Source organism: Haemorhous mexicanus, chromosome 6 (assembly GCF_027477595.1).
Source record: "Haemorhous mexicanus isolate bHaeMex1 chromosome 6, bHaeMex1.pri, whole genome shotgun sequence".
NCBI lineage: Eukaryota > Metazoa > Chordata > Aves > Passeriformes > Fringillidae > Haemorhous > Haemorhous mexicanus.
The window spans coordinates 20,718,414-20,736,232 of NC_082346.1; the positions used below are offsets into that span (position 1 = coordinate 20,718,414).

General features: G+C 45.0%; 1 protein-coding gene across 6 annotated transcripts in view; it reads right to left on the reverse strand.

The window, feature by feature from the left end:
• LOC132328869 (USP6 N-terminal-like protein) overlaps positions 1 to 17,819 on the reverse strand; it is a 76,195-nt gene that overhangs the window by 16,010 nt on the left and 42,366 nt on the right. For 4 of the 6 annotated variants that reach the window (XM_059849162.1, XM_059849163.1, XM_059849165.1 and 1 more), the window contains 5 exons: positions 14,348 to 14,631; positions 9,159 to 9,232; positions 8,543 to 8,628; positions 7,656 to 7,695; positions 6,852 to 6,932 (listed from right to left, as the gene is read on the reverse strand). In XM_059849162.1, coding sequence (XP_059705145.1) covers positions 6,852 to 6,932; positions 7,656 to 7,695; positions 8,543 to 8,628; positions 9,159 to 9,224 — 273 coding nt within the window. In that variant the 5' untranslated portion in view covers positions 9,225 to 9,232; positions 14,348 to 14,631. Of the gene's footprint in view, positions 1 to 6,851; positions 6,933 to 7,566; positions 7,696 to 8,542; positions 8,629 to 9,158; positions 9,233 to 14,347; positions 14,632 to 17,819 lie in introns of those variants that run through there. The other 2 variants (XM_059849168.1, XM_059849167.1) reach the window with 2 other exon arrangements.

Here is a 17,819-nt window from a genome sequence, read left to right on the forward strand (position 1 = left end):
ATTCCTTGGGAAGGGACAGAGGTGCCAGATTTCCAGTCACAGGAATGAGCTTGGAGCTGAGAAGGGCAGTGCCTGATCAGGCAATCAACTGGAGCTACTGTCACTGCCTGGTACAAATGCATCCAAACACCTTCAAAATCCCTCTTCTTTTTCTATAGGGTATTCTCCCTCATGCAATTCAGGCTGATGTAAGAGAAGAACTGCAATCCCCAGGAAAGCACAAGATCCTAGTAGAAGGTTTTCTGGATGTGGGCCTGCCACTTTGCTATTGCCACACCCAGCTGGACACCTGCTTCTCTTGCCTTTCCTTTCAGACTCACCTTGCACCACCAGCTCTTTTATTTCCAACCTGACTTTGGAAGGTCAGCCTCTCACAACAAGGACCTTAAGACCTTAACCGTGACACTGTGCTGGCTCACGGCCTCCATGAACACAAACTGACACTCCTCATTTCCTTACTGTCTTCATGGCAGCATTGTGTCTACTGAGGGCAAGACCCAGGAATGGTGGTCCTTGTCCCAAAGACTTACAAGACGAGGAGGTAAGACAGGAGGTGGGCTTCAAGCAAACAGGCTAGGGCACAGCAAAGAACTAACACCACTATCCCAGTCAAAAAAAGTATGTAGAATATCTCTGTAGTCTGTAGGACCAGGAGAACCAGATGTTTATGAGAATGCTTTTCCACTCCATTATAATAAATATTTCAGTATTTCTGTTGACAGAGAAAGTGTCTGCAACATATCCTGATCCTGAAAGTGTGATGGACATTCAACATTTAAAACGCCATCCTCAGAACTCCCCAAATGCTTGCACTGCCCCAAGCGTTGCTTAGCACCAGCTGTGAAGATCCAATGCATAGCCAGGATGAAATCCTGCAGAAATCCTTTACCAGATCCTGCCTTTCCCTCTATATGCACCAAATAAAAGCTGCCCTCCAAAAGCAACCTCACCCAGCAAGACATGCCCATGGAAAGCCACCATCCTGTTCAGCTGCATCCTGCATTTCAAGTGGGACATCACTAATTCACCATCTGCACACCCAAAGGCTCACAAAAGGAGGTGCTTCTAAGGACAGCAAACCTTCAAACCATGTGGGGCAGATTCATCCCCATTTCCCAAGAGTCATTAAATCAGGATGAATGAAGTGCAATGCATCAAGAGACACAAAGTGACAGGATTAGATGAACCACATCCACAAAGTAGTAGGTGCACACAAAAGGCTGGCTCCTGCAAGCACTCATGCCTTTATGAAGCAAAAGCTGAGGCGGAATCAAGAAACTAGAATATGTACTAATTCTGACAAGAACACTAACTCAGAAAAGATTACTTATTTCCAGTGGATTACAAGAGACTGACTGACAGCTGCCAAGGCATATGATGATACTCACACCTGTGGAAAGGAAATAATTTTGTTTTGAATTTCCAGAGCTGGTATTGTACTTTAATGAGTGCAGCCTTCAGTGGCATATAGTAATGTCTCTAATGATTTTCTTTGCACAAGTGCTAAAGGAACAGGGGAGGTACAAAACATGCTGAGATGGAACTGAAATGAAATGCCTTCCTGTTGTTTACCCAAGGGCTTTCCTCCTCCCACCACCTCCAGACATGAAAGTGATAAAACCTTAGAGCTGTGAGTCACCCAGAAAAAAATGAGCAACTTTTCTTCATCATGAAACTTGAAGGAAAACAGGGAAGTTACCATACAAGCAGTATTTATGATGGGATGAAAAGACAGAGGTAAGGCAGCACATGATGATAACTCCTGTACCACATGACAGTCAAAAACAATCCTCAAGGTAACTCTCTTTTAAACCACTCAGCCCTTACAGATGGGAAGAGAGCACCTGGATCATGTCCCATGCAAGCTGACAGACCAATGCACAGGCAAGAAGAACAAACACCATTCTGCTTCACAAAAGGAGATGCTGGTGCTTAAAGCAATGGTTCGAGACACTGTAGAAAGGCTGTATCAGCCAAGGACTGAAACCACAGGGTCTGAAACTTGCTCCAGGTTTTGTCACAGGATCATCTTCCCTCTCCAAGCTTTACATACAAAGCTCATGGCACAGAGGCCATCATTACCCCATCCCTATCTCTCCCCTGCCCACATATTTTCTCTGAGGTAGATGGGATGGGGAAGACAATGGAAGTACAGATTTGAGCTCCATCCTCCTGCTCCAGCAATCTTCTCTGAGAAGTACCCAACCAATTGTTCCAGGTCTTGAATATGAGGGATGGAGTCACATGGAGTCACTGCCTTTAAAGACAGAACATCTTTTTGAAGTAGTAAAGACAGTGAAATTAAAAAGTATTTGGGAGAGGTGGGTTGGTTTTTGAAGCAGAATATACACATTGCAGTTGACCTTCACACTTTGGAGTCTTGTCACTGTTAAACTTCTCAGCCATGTGCATGGATCACCAGGAAAAGACTGCAGGAGCAATGCCAAGATTCTGGGTATCCATGGTAATATCTCCAACACCTTTAAGTGTTGGAGACATATGCTGGCTATACAGAAGGGCTTGAAAGGCATATCACCTTCCTCAATTCCTTTAGGACTCAAAGAGTGATCCTTCCAAAGAGAAAGGACTTCTTCACATCTTCTACCAGTGATGCACCAGAGGAACTGAGCTGTGCAAATCCTCACCTGGAGTGGAGGATTTCCTATGAGTACCACAAAACCTGCTGACTGATGATGTGGTTATGCAGGATGCCTGGCAGTCTGGACATCAGCACACACGGCTTTCTTTCCATATGGTTAATGATTGCTCCCAACTCAGTTGTTGTGCCTGCAGCTGGAGCCTATGCAGCTATTCCTGATGGGGTGCCAGCAAAGCAGGGGCAAATTTAAATCCTAAAGCTGGTGGGCCATGGGCAGGTATTTACAGGTATTGCCTAGGCTACCTTTGGAGGAGAGGAAAATGCTACCTGTCTTTCCAAAATGGGGAGAGAGGAGGGGGAAAAAAAAAAAAAAAAAAAAAAGCCACCCAGCAACTCCCAGACACAACCCCCTTTCCTTCTCATGGCATTTGAGGCAGGAGATCTGACTTCAGCACTTCAGCCAGCCCTGGCACGACAAATGTCTGCTGGCTGTCCCTGGCAGTAGCAGACTGTTCGCTCTTGGGGGTTGTGTCAGTCCATACAGATCCCCGATTCATCCTAAACCGCTTTGCTGGCATGCACTGGATTAAGTGCTCTGCACTCCCGTGACCTTAGCAGAGACAAGGCTTCCCCCCTGCACAAAGGCAGGCTTTGCCTAAAAACCAGACATCTATGACCAAAGACATCCCTCTCTAAAGGTCCCATTCCACATGGCCAGCAGCAAGATGCAGCTTGCAAATGATGCAGAGGTCATATCCTCCTCCTACGACGGATGCTTCTGTCTGAAATCCATTTCAGGGCTATGATGAATAAATTATCCCACTGTTGCAGCACACACAGCACAGCCTTTTTTATCAGCAAAACTGTGCTGCCTGAAATGTGTAGATTCTTACAAGGCACCAGCCATTTCCTAACCTTCCCAAGCAAAGGCAGGCTGGTGTTTAAACTTGGGTTCAAATCAGCAGTGAAGAGGGAGACAGATCACGTGAGCATCCCTGTGCTGAACCCTGAATAACACAGTTTAGCACTTCTCTGCAGGTTTGACATACCTTAATTCTGCAAAACAATGTCATCCTTTCATGGACTCCTTTATTTTTGTGCCCTTTCCCTTGTGGAAATTCTGCCAGAAAAAGGCACCATTGCATCATTCTAACCCCACCCATATGAGGAATTGTGCTGAGTGTCACTCTGCTGATCTTGAAATTAAATCAGATTGTTACAAAATGTGTCTAGAACAGAGATGGAGACAGATCTAAGGCAATGATGAGCACAGGGAGCTGCAGGGTATTACTTTAATTAAGATAATCCTATTTGTTGCTCATGCTGAAACAGGTTTTGCCAGAAATTATTTCAGTTCCTAGCGAGGCCATTCTAGTCAAGGAACTGTGAAAGGTCCCACTCTTTTTTTCAGCCTTATTTCCAATAATCTGTGACAGTCACAAGACCCAGACTGCCATCAGCAGCATGCAAGGATGCACACAGGCTGCATGTGGGGGAACAAAAAGTCAAACTGCTGCTCTCTCTGGTGGTGGCTCATGCCAAGGGTCTGAAAAAGCTGCTTTCTTGCCCACTGACAGGTGGCTGCTTTGGGGTCAATGCCCTGGATGGATACACAACCTCACTCCTCCTGCTGACATTTCACAACACAGAAGATGAGACAACAACCTAAGCCTCAATCAGATCCTAAGATGATGTAAAACACAAAGGCTTGCTTGCTAAGTCCCTCTTCATCAAGCACTAGATATGATCAGATGTCTGCCAGCTCCAGCACATGAATAGGGACTGAAAAGGTTGGCCCTTAAGTCCAGGAAGTCCCAGTCTGGAAAATAAGATGGGTTTTCACATCATTCAAGCAGAGTCAAAGTCAGGGCAACTTCCCTGTGAAACTGCTTACGGTTCCTGCAACAAGATTTTTTTCCCCCTCTAATAAAGCACAGCATATCAAAATTAACATCAAAAGGAAGATTCTTGTTTTCAATAAGAGGATTTTCTCAAAGATGACACCTTAGTCATTGTTAAAATAACACAGAGTGGTTGTCTTGTGACATTTGAGTTTCTATCATGTCAGCCAAGTGGTGAAAACAAACTTGAAGGAAACGTGCAATGCAGATGTGGCAGCCTGAGAGCTCAGAGAAGGAACAAAACCAACCCATTCTGCTTTAGAAAAATCAGATCAAGGGCTTGTCACATTTACTCTAGCTAGAACAAAACACATAGCCTCTGACATGACTGTGATCCCAGCATAAGGTCCTTGAAATGCCACAGTGGAACTGCATACGGCTGTGGCAGCAGGAATATCTGAGTAGCTTCCATGCTCCTTACACAAGAGCATGGGGTTTCACATCTAGGTGTAGGATACAACCTGATTTTACTCTTTTTTATTAAAAGAAGGCACACTTCTTTTGTGCCTCTCAGCATCTTTGCATTTTAACGGTGTGTGCTGCTACAGACCTTACAGCCTGCACTAGCCTTGGTGCCAGGCGATGGGTGTTAGGCTGGACAGGACTGAAACCAAAGCTCCTTTCTACTCCCCAGGGTCACCAGACTGTTCCTTCCCCACTTGGGGCCAAGCACTGCTTCTCTCTTTGCTGGGAGAGGGGATGGCCATTTCCGGTCTCCCAGCATGGGACAATGCCACCTCTGTGTTCAAGAGTGATTGACCATTTACAGGCTGTTATTCATAAAATCCTTTATTCTACTACAAGAGCTTTCTCATTTTCTGACCCAAAGACCCTCAAAACCCACTTGCCAGTCTGACCCTTTGCCAGCCAGCAGATCTGAGTGACATCAGCTACAGTGTGCTTAACACACCAATAATTATCAAGGGAAATCCAAAACAGACAGGGATCAGAGATTGCTACTGCTCCCCATCACTCATGCTGGATCCTGCTTGTCCTCACCATCTGACCCAGGAAAGCCAAGGTGTGCTAAAACCACTCATCATTACCCACCACCAAACACCTTGCAGGAGCAGAAGGAATTCTTGTATCCCACTGGAATTCGGTGGTTTACCCACAAGGTCACTAACCAATTAGTGCTGACTTTAATTAGAAAGAACCAAGTCACAGGAGGGCCTCTGATTTTGCCTATGGAGCAGCACTGATTAACAAAGTAATTAGAATCACCCTGAAGGGAACAGAAGAACTATAAAACCCCAAGCCCACCTCCTCCCCATCCCTGCTGTCATTAGGATGATTTTGTTTCTGGTTTTTTTTTTTTTTTTTTTTTTTTAAGAGTGAGACTACAGCTGGTCTTTGGCAGGCTGAACTGAACATGACTCCTGACAACTGGGCAAGGAGAATGCTCTGCTCAATGTTGTCCCTATAGCTATGCAAATATTCTTCAGATATTTCTTTCTACTTAGCCTTTTTAACCAAGCTTAAATTTCTCCCAAGGACTCCCAATGGGAGCTAGAAGCAGTCCAGCCAAACACCCCACTCCTGCTAAACACAAAGGCTGCAGAGGCCATGGCAACAAGGCAATGCCAGGCTTCAGTCCTCTCCTGTGCAGAGTGCTGCAAGCAGAGCAGGTCAGACACAACACTCTTCTCCTTACCCAGCAAGGGTCTTGTCATTAGGTTCAAAGGGTTTTTTGTTTCAAGAGGTTTGTAAGAGGAACATATAACAGATACTATTTATTAAAAACAATTCAGTTTTGAAGTGGTATTTGCTACAGAGTTCATTTTAACACCAAAGCCAAGACATAATGTTGGTGTCTCCATCCTTGATGTCCACAGACAGGTGTACACAATATGAAGCCTAAGTGGCTTCTCACAGGCACAGCTAGGAGCAAAATACAAAATCTAAGCATTGTTCTAGACATATAATTCTTCCCCCAGGGAGAATTACAAGGAACATCAACTGGCCTGTATCAGTCACATCTCCCACATCATTTCCAGGAGGTGGAAACACAGAAGCAACTGCTGGTATGCACTGCCTTCTGCTCTCACAGGGCAGGGAGCCAGCAGGGCACATGAACATCCTTGCTGTGCTCCTGCTTCCACAGGTGCAAGTGCAAAAATGGCAGCAGCATTTAAAAAAACCTTTCTAAAGCCATGTAAGTCAGAACAGGACTTTTACCTCGACTGGTAACCCAGAAATTTCTAGGAAAGCTTTAAAATATTAAAGATAACAAGTAGAATCAGGCAATGTTCCAGAGATCTCTGGCTTTTCTGTCAAGTTTTTGAAAGCCTGACTCATCATAAGGATCCATCACACCCACCCTTCCAGCCATACACTCTTTTCCTCCTTACCTTGTCACTGTTTCTGTATTTGCCCCACTTCTTCAGCATCTTAAGCCACTTGTCCACACGTTCTATTTCCTGTTGTTTTTGCTGGTGCAAGGAAGAAGAAAAGACAAATTTAAGAAAAAAAGGCCCCAGGAGATGCCTCTTGGAAACACAAAACTTCATCCTCTTAGGTTTAAACTTTTATGTGAAGACTTCACATCAGGGATGGGAATAAATCCTCAGGTGCGTGCAGAATTTCAGCACTTGGTAATTAAAAGCAGCATTGGTGAAAATGACAAGACACACAGGCTTAACATAGAGAAAGCATACCCAGGAGTATTTTCTGACAATAAAAATCTTTGCAGGTCCAGCTAGACTCAAATCCTATCACTGTATCAGATCAGAAGAAATGTGATTCAGTCCAATTTAGCAGGATTCCACCAGAGGACATGCTCACATCTCAGGGGAGATGAGGATGGAAGTGATGATTACCTACAACTTCCACCATCTTCCCTTGCACATGCAGTCCCCTTTGCAAGCCACAGCTGCCGAGCACTGTGCCAAAGCAGAGGGAAAAGCCCAATATTGCTTTAAGAGGTGCTTTTTCAGTGCCATGTGGAGGAGGAAAGTTGTCTGACCAAGCAAAATAAAAGCTCCAACAGCTGGGCATTGTGCAGAGTCTCCACCTCTGGGCGAGCAGCAGTGACCAGTGGGTGCTGGCTGCCTGCTTTGCTCTTACTTGCTCACTTGTTTCCTCAAAAAACATTCCCTCCCCAGCTGGTGTGAAAAGGATGCCACATCCATGATGACAGAGCTGGTAGCTCTCACCTTCTCCTCCAAGGCGGTGCGGGTTGGCAGCTCCTGCTCGCTGGAAAAGCAAGGGTCACTGGTTACTCCATGGGCAAGAAAGGATGTGAGGAGCACAGGATGCTGCAGCTCATGGACCACCTCAGACACTTGAAGGGGTATGTCCTGGGTACTTTGTGCCCTTCCTACAGCTGTCCCCAGTATGAAAGAGGCAGGGGAAGCACCATCCAAAATCCCACCACCCAACAGGAGCTCTAGGGGGTAATCGAGCACTGGACATAACTAGAAATCCTGGGCACATATCACCTCTTCAATACACACATGATCAGCAATTTAAAGGGTGGGGAAGCAGAATTTCTAGACAGCAAATGCTTAAAACCTCCCTCCTACACACAGAACACCTACTATTGTAACTTCTGTTAAGAATCAGAATAAAAATAGCTCTTTTTAAGCATTCTTCCTAGGCACAGGGTATGTAATTCATGTGTGCCTTTGTTAGGATGGAGATTTCTAAAGGAAAGGTTTCCTAAGGGAACCGAAGATGGTCAGCTATCTTTTCTGGTCTCTTCCTATACCTCCCTGAATCATCAGGTGCAAACACAAGGGCCTCTCCCTCTGTAGCACACCACAGAGGCACAGGAGCACCAGCCTGCACCTTCTAACGCCAGGCTTGTGGTAGGAAACCATTTCTGAGCCTTGTCTTGCACAGATTCAAAGCATCAGTGTCTGCACATGCACAGCTGAGGAAGGAGGCCCATTTAGTCTTTCCTCCTGCATTTGGGATTGATCAAGCCAAGCCACAGAGCAGCTTATGGGAGAGATGCTGGGCCAGTCATGCTCAGTGCAGAAGGATGGTCCACACACACACACAGAGGTCAGAGAGGAAAGGAGAGGCCAGGAGCACTTACTGCAGGAATCCAAACCGGTCTGTAACTTTGTAGAGTGCGAAATCGGCATCTTCCCACTGGTCAATCTGAGCTCCTTCCTGTCTGCCCTGAAAGCAGAAAGGACACCTGTGAGCTGGTCCCAGCATCAGGAATGCCCCAGTGCCTGCATCCTGCACCCAAAACCTACATCCCTCTTTCCTGAATGAGAAAAGGCACAGAACCAGGAGAGCAAAACCTGCACTAAAGAGCCAAATTCAAGGCAGAGAAAAATGCCAAGTTCAGCCTATCCAGGATTCCATGTGTGCCTCTGCTAGAGGCTGGGAAAAGCTGTACATTAGAAAAAATAGTGTTGTTGGGTATAAGCCATCCTGGCATCCCCGTGTTAAGGGAGCACTGAATCACCAGAAGCTCAGCACCTTTCAGTATCTATGGTGAGCCCACATGGGACCCTCAGTAAACTCCAGGGATGTAGTGAGGTGGGATGTATAGGAAGGGAGAGCTAGCATGAAGTCTAATGGCATGAGGGTTACTGGGGCAATGCCTGCAGGGAGGCAAAAGTTCTTATTTGATGCATTCCTAATTGATTAAACAGCTTCAGCCCCAGCCAGCATGCTGGGGAGAGGCACGAGGCTGGTACCTTCTCATACTTGGCGACGATTTCTGCTTTTTCCTGGGCTATTAAAGACTCTATATCCTTCTTCATATCAGAAGCTGTAAGGGAAAAAAAAAAAGCAGGAGGGAGGGGAAAGGAGATAAGTAAATGTACACAGCATGTGAAATATTTTAGGAAAGCGCTAATACAAAAAATGTTTGCTGACAATTTTAGCTTCCAGCCATATCCCACAGCTAAAATTAGGCTGAGGTTGCACAGCCGCTGTACAGAGTTTGTGGAGCTTGCCTGCACACAGCAGGACCGCCAGCTCCCTGCTCCCTGCACTGGGACACAGCCCAGCCCGAGCAAGGGGGGTCTTGCCTTTGTTCTCAGGCACACACATGGCAGTGTGAAAGACATGGCTTTTCAATCGAGACACGCAAAGCAGCCCCGGAGTGCTGGCCCAGCACAGGACAGGCGCCAGCCGGGCGCTGCTTGGCACAGCAGCCACGTGGATGACAGCAAACCACTGGCTTTGGATGGGAAGCCAGGAGATGCTCTGTAGGGGCATCCAGAGGCAGATTTAACATCAAAGAAGAAACTGAAACAAGTTTTTGCCTACTGAAGTGTGCATGAGACAAGTGAATTGGCCTCTAGGTGATTACCTTCTGTATACAACTCCAAAAGAAAACAACACAGCAGCAAGATGTCCCCACCTATGCTGAGAAGGACCAGTCTTGGTCTAAGCAAGACCCAGTTTAGGTCCCTGGGGTCTGTGCCACTGCTCTGCTTCATCCCATAGACATACCTATGAGAAAGGTAAGTTCCCACATCAAACACAACTTGAGTGTTGTCCTGTACAAGCCATAGAAGCATCCTCCCTGTCAAGCCATAACTAGTTCCTTGTTCACCAAAGGTGGAACTAACACACCAAGGAGAAAATGTAGGCAGACAAAAGGAAGGTGAAACACCCCCCAGGGAAGGGAGTTATATAATCAGGGCTCTTTCATGACCCGTTATCAGACAGCAGCAAAGGCATGGCACTACTTCACACTCATCCATTCAGACACTGGAAAAATGCAAATTCTTCAAATTCATATGAGGAGTGGGTGTATCTTCCCCTCTTATTGACTCCACAATCAAAACAGAGCAAAGACAGAAATATTAAAGTGTATTTTGCTCTTTTGTTTTTCCAAGTTGCGGCTCCTACTTCAAATGTGAACTTTGATCATTACATTTTAATCACAGCTTAATTTTCCATAGCAAGGTCTGAGCAACTGTCTCACAGTGTCACCTAATACTTCTGAATCTCTTCTCACATCTCCGGTGAAACTGGTGAGCAATTTCACTCCCCCAATTCTGACTTTTTTAGTGTTGTTGTTGTTGTTGTTATGGGGCCAAAAAAATTCCAATGATGTCTTTTACATGCTGCTAAAAATACAAATATTCTGCAGGCTTCAGGAGAAAAATAAACTGTATGTCAGATTAAATGGGCAATTTTTCAAGACACTTATAAAGTGAAAACTATTCTGAACATCTCTGACCCCACTCTAAGAGAATAACAAAGGAAGAGCAACTTGGTACCATGGGAGGATTTACACAGCAAGAACATATATATTTTGGCATTCACCTCTGCAAAAGCCTTTCTGCAGCCAGAAACACCAGACTTGTGCAAAGGAGCCAGTTTTTAATCTCATTCCTGGAATATGCAATATTTGTTTTCTCTTCCTATAAAACTGCAAAAGACCAAATTTAGGAAAAAACTTGAAAGCAGAGAAAATGCTTGATGGCAGTGGGAAGGATGGAGATGGCAAGCAGCTTCACCAGCCTTGGGGTGTGACCACAGTGTTGCTGCTTGGGAGAGCACAGAGACTGTGATGCGCTCAACGAGGCGCTTGTCAAAGTACTCTGGAGAGGGAACAGAACATAGCTCAGCTCTGTAACAGCAGATATTGAATAGGGTACTTTCATTACTTAATTCTGCATGTGCTCAAACTCCAGAGTAGTTTTGACATCATGATGCTATACAGCCTTTGCTTGAGGGAAATGACACCTTGTGTACATGGAAACCACCGAGATTTATTTTCTGAAGGATTTGATGAAACATAATTTTTTTACTTGATGCAAACAGGCCTCCTATAAATAGGAACAGGCTGTACTGTACCTGCCATGCTTCTTCATTTACCCATGTATGACTGCATACTTTCTCTTTTTAATATACCACTCAAATTACTTTCTCAACCCTGCCACCCAGTTTTCTCCTGAGAATACTGTATTTTCTTAGCAAAGATATTTTTTTTCCATGACAAACACACAAGATGAAGCTGCTATGAACAGGAATAGTAAGAAAATGTGAACTATGCAACAAAGGTATTAAGATAATTAACTAGGATATAAGCAACAGAAAGCCCTGAACCGAAAGCCCTGAACCATGCATACTTAAATTCAACCCCAAAACAAAGTTATGAACTAGCTCCTTTTAAAAAGAATGAGTTGAAAACATCCACAGTCTGTCATCTCACACTAACACTTGCAGCTTCCAGTCTACAATTTAAGGAAGTAAAAATTAAAACCAACTACAATAAGCCTAAAAATGTTTAATGAAAATGCACATTACTGCCTACCCACATTCAACATTATCTAGCTATCAGCAAACCTGAAATAAAATACACAATTTTTGAATGAAAGCAACTTTCCTTGAATTAATTAACCAGCTGGAATCTCAAATATTGGCAGCAAGAAGAAAGTATCTGCATCAAAAATCCAAGACTTCATGTCAACATTGCTCTCCATAAATCAGATTTACTGTTATACCCTTCCCACAAGCCCCATATTTTTCCGGTCAGATCTGCCAAGCTCCCATTGCCCCACATGGGATAGCACCCGCAGGACCCGCCTGGCTGGGAGAGAGGAACCTCTGTGCACCAGCCAGCAGTGCAGTTCTGCAGCCCTGCTCACTGCCCAGGAGAACTGAGCATTTCCCATGGCCCAGCAGCAGTGCTCCTTGTGACACACCCCAGGACACACAGACACATCCCCTGTCACCCCCAGCCACACTACCATGTCTCACGCTTATCAATTCTTCAGCAATCACCCTGCCAGTACTTGACAGATGGGCTTTTGAAATGAAAATATCAGCAAAATCTCTTCTTAGGAAACACAGCATAGCAACATGGTCTCAGTTTCAGCCTGGATTTGAGAATATTCTGGAACCTGGTTTTTAAATCTTTTGTACTGTAGAACAGTATCTACTCAAGCCATTTGAGATGAAGACTACATGTTTGTAGTTGGTTTCTATTTGGTGGAAGGTCATTGAAAAAGCAGAAATGGGTTTAGGTGAATGTGTGCTCTCATTCTGACTATGTCCACTTAACTTTATATAGAGACTGCTGCTAGGAGAAGAAAAAAAAGGCAAGTTTTGACACACCGTACTTCAGTATCACTCTGGCCTCTATCAGAGTGAAACTACTGCTGTGGAATAAGGTAAAAAAGGTTACTTATTACAGTACAGTCACACTCACCACTGCTGAAACACAACAAGTCACCGTTCCTGTTTCATGTTCTAATTTAAAAGCACATTTAAACACAGCATTTTATGTCTTTAGCCATCCATGGTACCAGCCTGCAATTTTTGCTTTAGGGGAACAGTTTTAAAAGAAAAGCATATACATCTATGCAAGTGAAAATGCTTATACATCTCCTAAGAGGCAAAAGCCTCTCACAAGGTACACCTGCAGTCTGCACCACCTCCAAGAAAAGCACTTTGAAAGCTACTAATCTCTTGTAAAGCTTCTACTAGTTGTAACAGTGACTCACACACTTGCACACCCTAGAATAATCCTGGCCATGCAGTGAAAGCAACTAAGGCAAGCTGTGAGAAGTTGAGCCCCATCAGGGCTTTTTAAGTGCATGAAACAGGCACCTTGACATCCTTCAAACGACACAGGCGAAGGTCTTGAAGCAACCTGCCCATCCTGGCTGCCTGGTAGAACATGGGGGGACATTCAGCAGCTGCAAGCCAAGAGAAGCCATCATCAGAGGCTATTTTCCCACATGCTCAAAGCCTTTCAGAAGCAAAGCCACAGCGTTTCACCACTGCACATACCTACCATGCACGGCCAAAGCGATCATGGCTTTGGGACTGCTCCACCACAGCCTGAGAAAACCTCAAAGCCCCCCAGGAAACCCAGGAGGGGCTGTGGGCTGTTACAGGTGGGCACAGGCATGCCTGGCTGTGTGCCCATGAGATGACAAGCCAAAGAGGAAGTGATGGCCACACGCTGCTGACTGCAGGCAGAGCTTTTGCTTTGTGAGAACCAGCACCATGCAGAAGTCAGCCTGCTCCTGAGGCCATGGTGCAAGACAGGCCAGCATCCCCATCTCCGGTGTTGCAGCTGCTGCAGCTTTTTTTTACTAGACCCCTGAATTTCTACTCCAAAATGGACAACACATTCAGTGCACTTGCATCAAGGACTTCTGCTGATCCCCCTGCGCAGATTCTCTATCATTAACAAACCCAGACTGCAAATATCCTGACCAGCACCAGCTTCAAAACACTTCACTGGACTGTGCATCCCTGACCTTAGCTCAAATCCGGCACACAATTACATCCCTGCCACCAGAAAGGAAATCAGGACCAGCACTCACAAAGTGAATTACAGCTTCAGGAATGAAATTACTATCAAGCAGGATGAACCAAGATACAGGAGATCCTGTTTACATATTTATTTCCTTGACTACAACCCAGGAGAACACAAGTAAGCTTTTTTGTTTGTTTGTTTTAAGAGCATAAGGAGCAGTAAGTCAGCTGAATTGCAGGAAGGTTTGTTTTAACTGTCTTGGGGTCTTTGAAAATGACTGCCCATAGATCACTTTAGATGAATCACAGATGTGCTACAGAAAATTCAAATGACCTCCTGTCCTAGTAAACTTGCATTGTATCTGAAACTGCACTGGATGCTGTGATGGATAAAACCACAGCCAACTCCCTCAGCAGAAGTAGTGGGAACACCAAAAGAGAACCTCCACTGCAACTCACTTTGATGCCACCAACAATACTCCAACAAACCAGAGCATCCAGCATCATTGTAGATAAGATCCTGCTGATTTACTAGCATGTATAACCACCATACATGACAGCTCTCAGTGCGATTCTCATTTGCTCTGGAGCCAGTTTATGAATTTGGAGAAGACAGGATGAAAACACAACTCAGCTCCATGCAAACTGCCCTTACCTGAGCCTTGTATCAGGTGCCAAGATTCATCAGTTCAGCTGGAGTAGTCCACTCCCCTGAAGGCATCTACCTGGCAGGAGCCAGTTGTCTCTGCTGCAGGGTGGTGAGGACCCCCAGTTGCCACAGCCCACCGGTCAAAAGCCTTTTGGCTCACCCACAATGCCCCAGCTTCACGTGGCTGCTCTCCTCCACCCTCGTCCTCTGGCACATGAGAGCTCACCACAGGTGACTGGTAGAAGAGGCAAGGCAGGAGGCAATCCACACTCTCTTGTCCCCCAGGCTCACTGCAAAGGAAATAAGAAGTTGATCAGTTTTCCAGTTCTGGCACAGCAAAGGCACCATCCTTTACCAACACAGGGGTCTTTGAACACAGAGGAAAGGAAGGCTCCTTTGGAGCTGGTGGGGAAGGAATGGGCTGTAACTACAGGGCATACAATGGCAGAAAGTAAAGTACTTGCATGCATTGCAAAAAAACTCCTGGTGTGGTTTTTCTTGCCATTTTCCACCCTGGTTAGGTCCCAGGGTTTCCCGTGAAGGTCTCAGAGCCCAACACACCTTCATACCAGCAGGCACGTGGCACTGGTAACTCAGCAGGCAGAAGATGCCCCCTGCCCAAGCCAAAAGCACAGTATTACATTCTACTCCAGCTAAGCTAAGATTATGTTGCCCCCAAGAAGAGCTGCAATGGAGGGTTCAGGCCATTCCCTCAGGACTTGGGTCAGGTTAAGCCCAAGACACATCACCGACTTGCATGGTAGAAGAGCTGGCACCAGCTGTGCCACCTGAGCCACCTTCCAGCACTGGCAGTTCTCCTTGATACATCCAAACAGCTACACAGTCCAAAGGACAGCAGAGCCCAACATAGAGCTACCACTTACAAAAACCAACTTTTTAGTTCTCACCTTCAGCAACTCAGAGAAGCACCACACTAATTCCACAAGTGTGAAATCAATAGAGCATCCCAAAGCATGACACTCTGCTTGAAGTCAGCAAGCACTGGGCAGAGGAAGCACAGCTCACTTCTGTCATGAGCCACCACTTTAATAACACCACCTGCTTTCCAATCCCCCTCACAAACACCAGCAAATGGACTTTAGAACATAATCCTGAACTGTTCTGTGCTGAATTTCCCTATTGTCACCTCTCTAGCACTCAAGACACAATGGCTTGGAGGCCCTAAAGTGCAGAAGGTCTCACATCCTTTCAGAGGTGGCCACCATTATAATCAAGCAACCCATTACACAGATTATATTTTATCTATGTTTTCACCTGGTTGGTTATAATGTGTCTTACACACATTTGCCTCTATTCTCCCAATTTGCACCAAGCTTTTACAGTATAATTGCAAGCTGTGGTGACAACGATGACAACACTTTGCTGCTAGACTACGGCGATGTGAAGAAACCCAAATACATTGGCCAAGTCTTTTAGTTATAGAAATAACTAAAAAGCCATGTATGACTGCAACTATATGCTATCCACCCCCTCAACATGAGCAGCACTACCAATAAATAAAACCCCTCTTAACCCTCTCCCTACCATCCCTCTTCCTTTGCTCCCAGTACTTACAGCCCGCACTCATTCTCACACATGTTTTTGGTGCTGTGCCTTGGCGCACTTCTCCCCAAGGATGGAGCTGGGAGGAGATAAACAGGAGGGCTGATAAAGAGCTTTGGTCTCCTCCCTGCTTATGCTCAGTAAGCCCAGCCTTGGTGCTTCTGCACAGCTCAGCTGTTGCAAAGTCAGAAGATGCAGCTTTAGATTAAACCCTCCGACCAGAGCAGTGAGTCTATAAGCAATTCTTTATCAGCTTCTATTTTTTGACCTCACAGGGAATAAAAGAGCACCCAAACATTTTTTAAACTCTTTTTAATGTAAGCTCATCTTCTAGAGATAACAATAGCCAAAAAAAAAAAATCCAGACAAAGGTCTGCACTAAAATCAAAGATGCTTGAGTTATTTTTTAAAGCACCATAATTTAAATGATTTTTCATTTGAGAAAAATAAGCAAACTGAAGAATGCAAAGGTCCACATGCTTCTTCTGGGAATTGAAGAATTGAAGATTAATTTTCTCTCTGTATTCCCTACTTTTTTTTATTCCAGTATCTATAAAAAGGAAAAAAAAGAAAAAGCCGGGGGGGGGGGGGGGGGGGAATCTCTTTTTTTTAGGTGATGCACTGACCTGGAAGGGAACTATATCAACAGAGAGCTTAGTAACAGGCTTTTTCTGTTTGCTTAAGACTGGAAAAGCAGTTTGCATTTCTTTAACCATAAACTAAAGGAAGCTACAATGACGGTCATTCTCCACTTGGACACGCATTCCTCCTAAAACACTGTATTTTATTCTTTATGGTACATGCAGCAACACTACAGGACATGCTACTCTTCCCTTGTCATTCTTGCCTCCAGCTATACTTGGCAATTTTGGGTAAGCTAAAGGCTCCTTTTGCTATTTAAAACTTTCCCTGGTTCTGGCACAGCAGGGCACAGTCAGCTAGAGGCCACCTACCCCCAACATGTGCCCGAAGCAGCAGGGTGAGGACACGTGTCCTGGCTGATACCCAGGATGTCACCCTGGGCACTGTGGAGCTAGTGATGTTCCCTAGCCAAAACCAAAGGAACAAGGATGCAAACGTAACTTACCATGCTGCCAGAACCCTGCGCTCTCTTTGGCACAGACATGCAGCATCTTTTTTTAAACACATACGAGGAAATGACAAATGTACCATTATATAAAGTTGCTGGTACAGCCAATGAAATTAAAGAGTAGGAATTTAAAACTCCACTAACAAGATGCAGCTTGTCTGTGAAAAACTTGTCCAAAATAATTATTGAGGCAAATGACTTGTATGCTGCAGATATATAAATTGAGTTGAAGTGAGACCTATGCTGACTCTGTGTGTCTTATACTGCTTTTCAGAGCCTCTGACTTCACCTCTTTTTCAGGAGAGAGGAATCTTCAGCCATTAGCCTGACCCCAACTAATGCCCAGCCCCTAGGAACCACCCTCATTCCTTCAGTCACTTTAATGAGCTTAATCAGCACACACTGCCCCCAAATACAAAACCCTTGTAGGAAATTATTTGTCTTTGGCAGCTTCTGCAGAGGACACTCCCTGACCATTTTACTGGCAATATCCTGGATTTGCATTACCTTCAAACAGCATCTCCAGATGCTAATGCATGAGCTTTTGTTAACTTGTTTTCATCTATCAAAGCCCCATGCAAGCAGATCTAGCAATAGAAAACCTGAGGGAAACAAGAAGTATTTGATCCAACACCGGAAAGTACTGAGAAAACGCCTCCCAGAGCCTTTTTTAACAGCCTTGGAACTAAATGCAGGACAGCATTAGGACACATAATTTTTTAAGTCGTATGGAATCTTTTTAATTGCAACATAACAACAAGCAAAAAGAAAGAGAAAAGTTAACTCCTAAAATCACCCCAACTTAAAGAAATACAGGATTTTTTT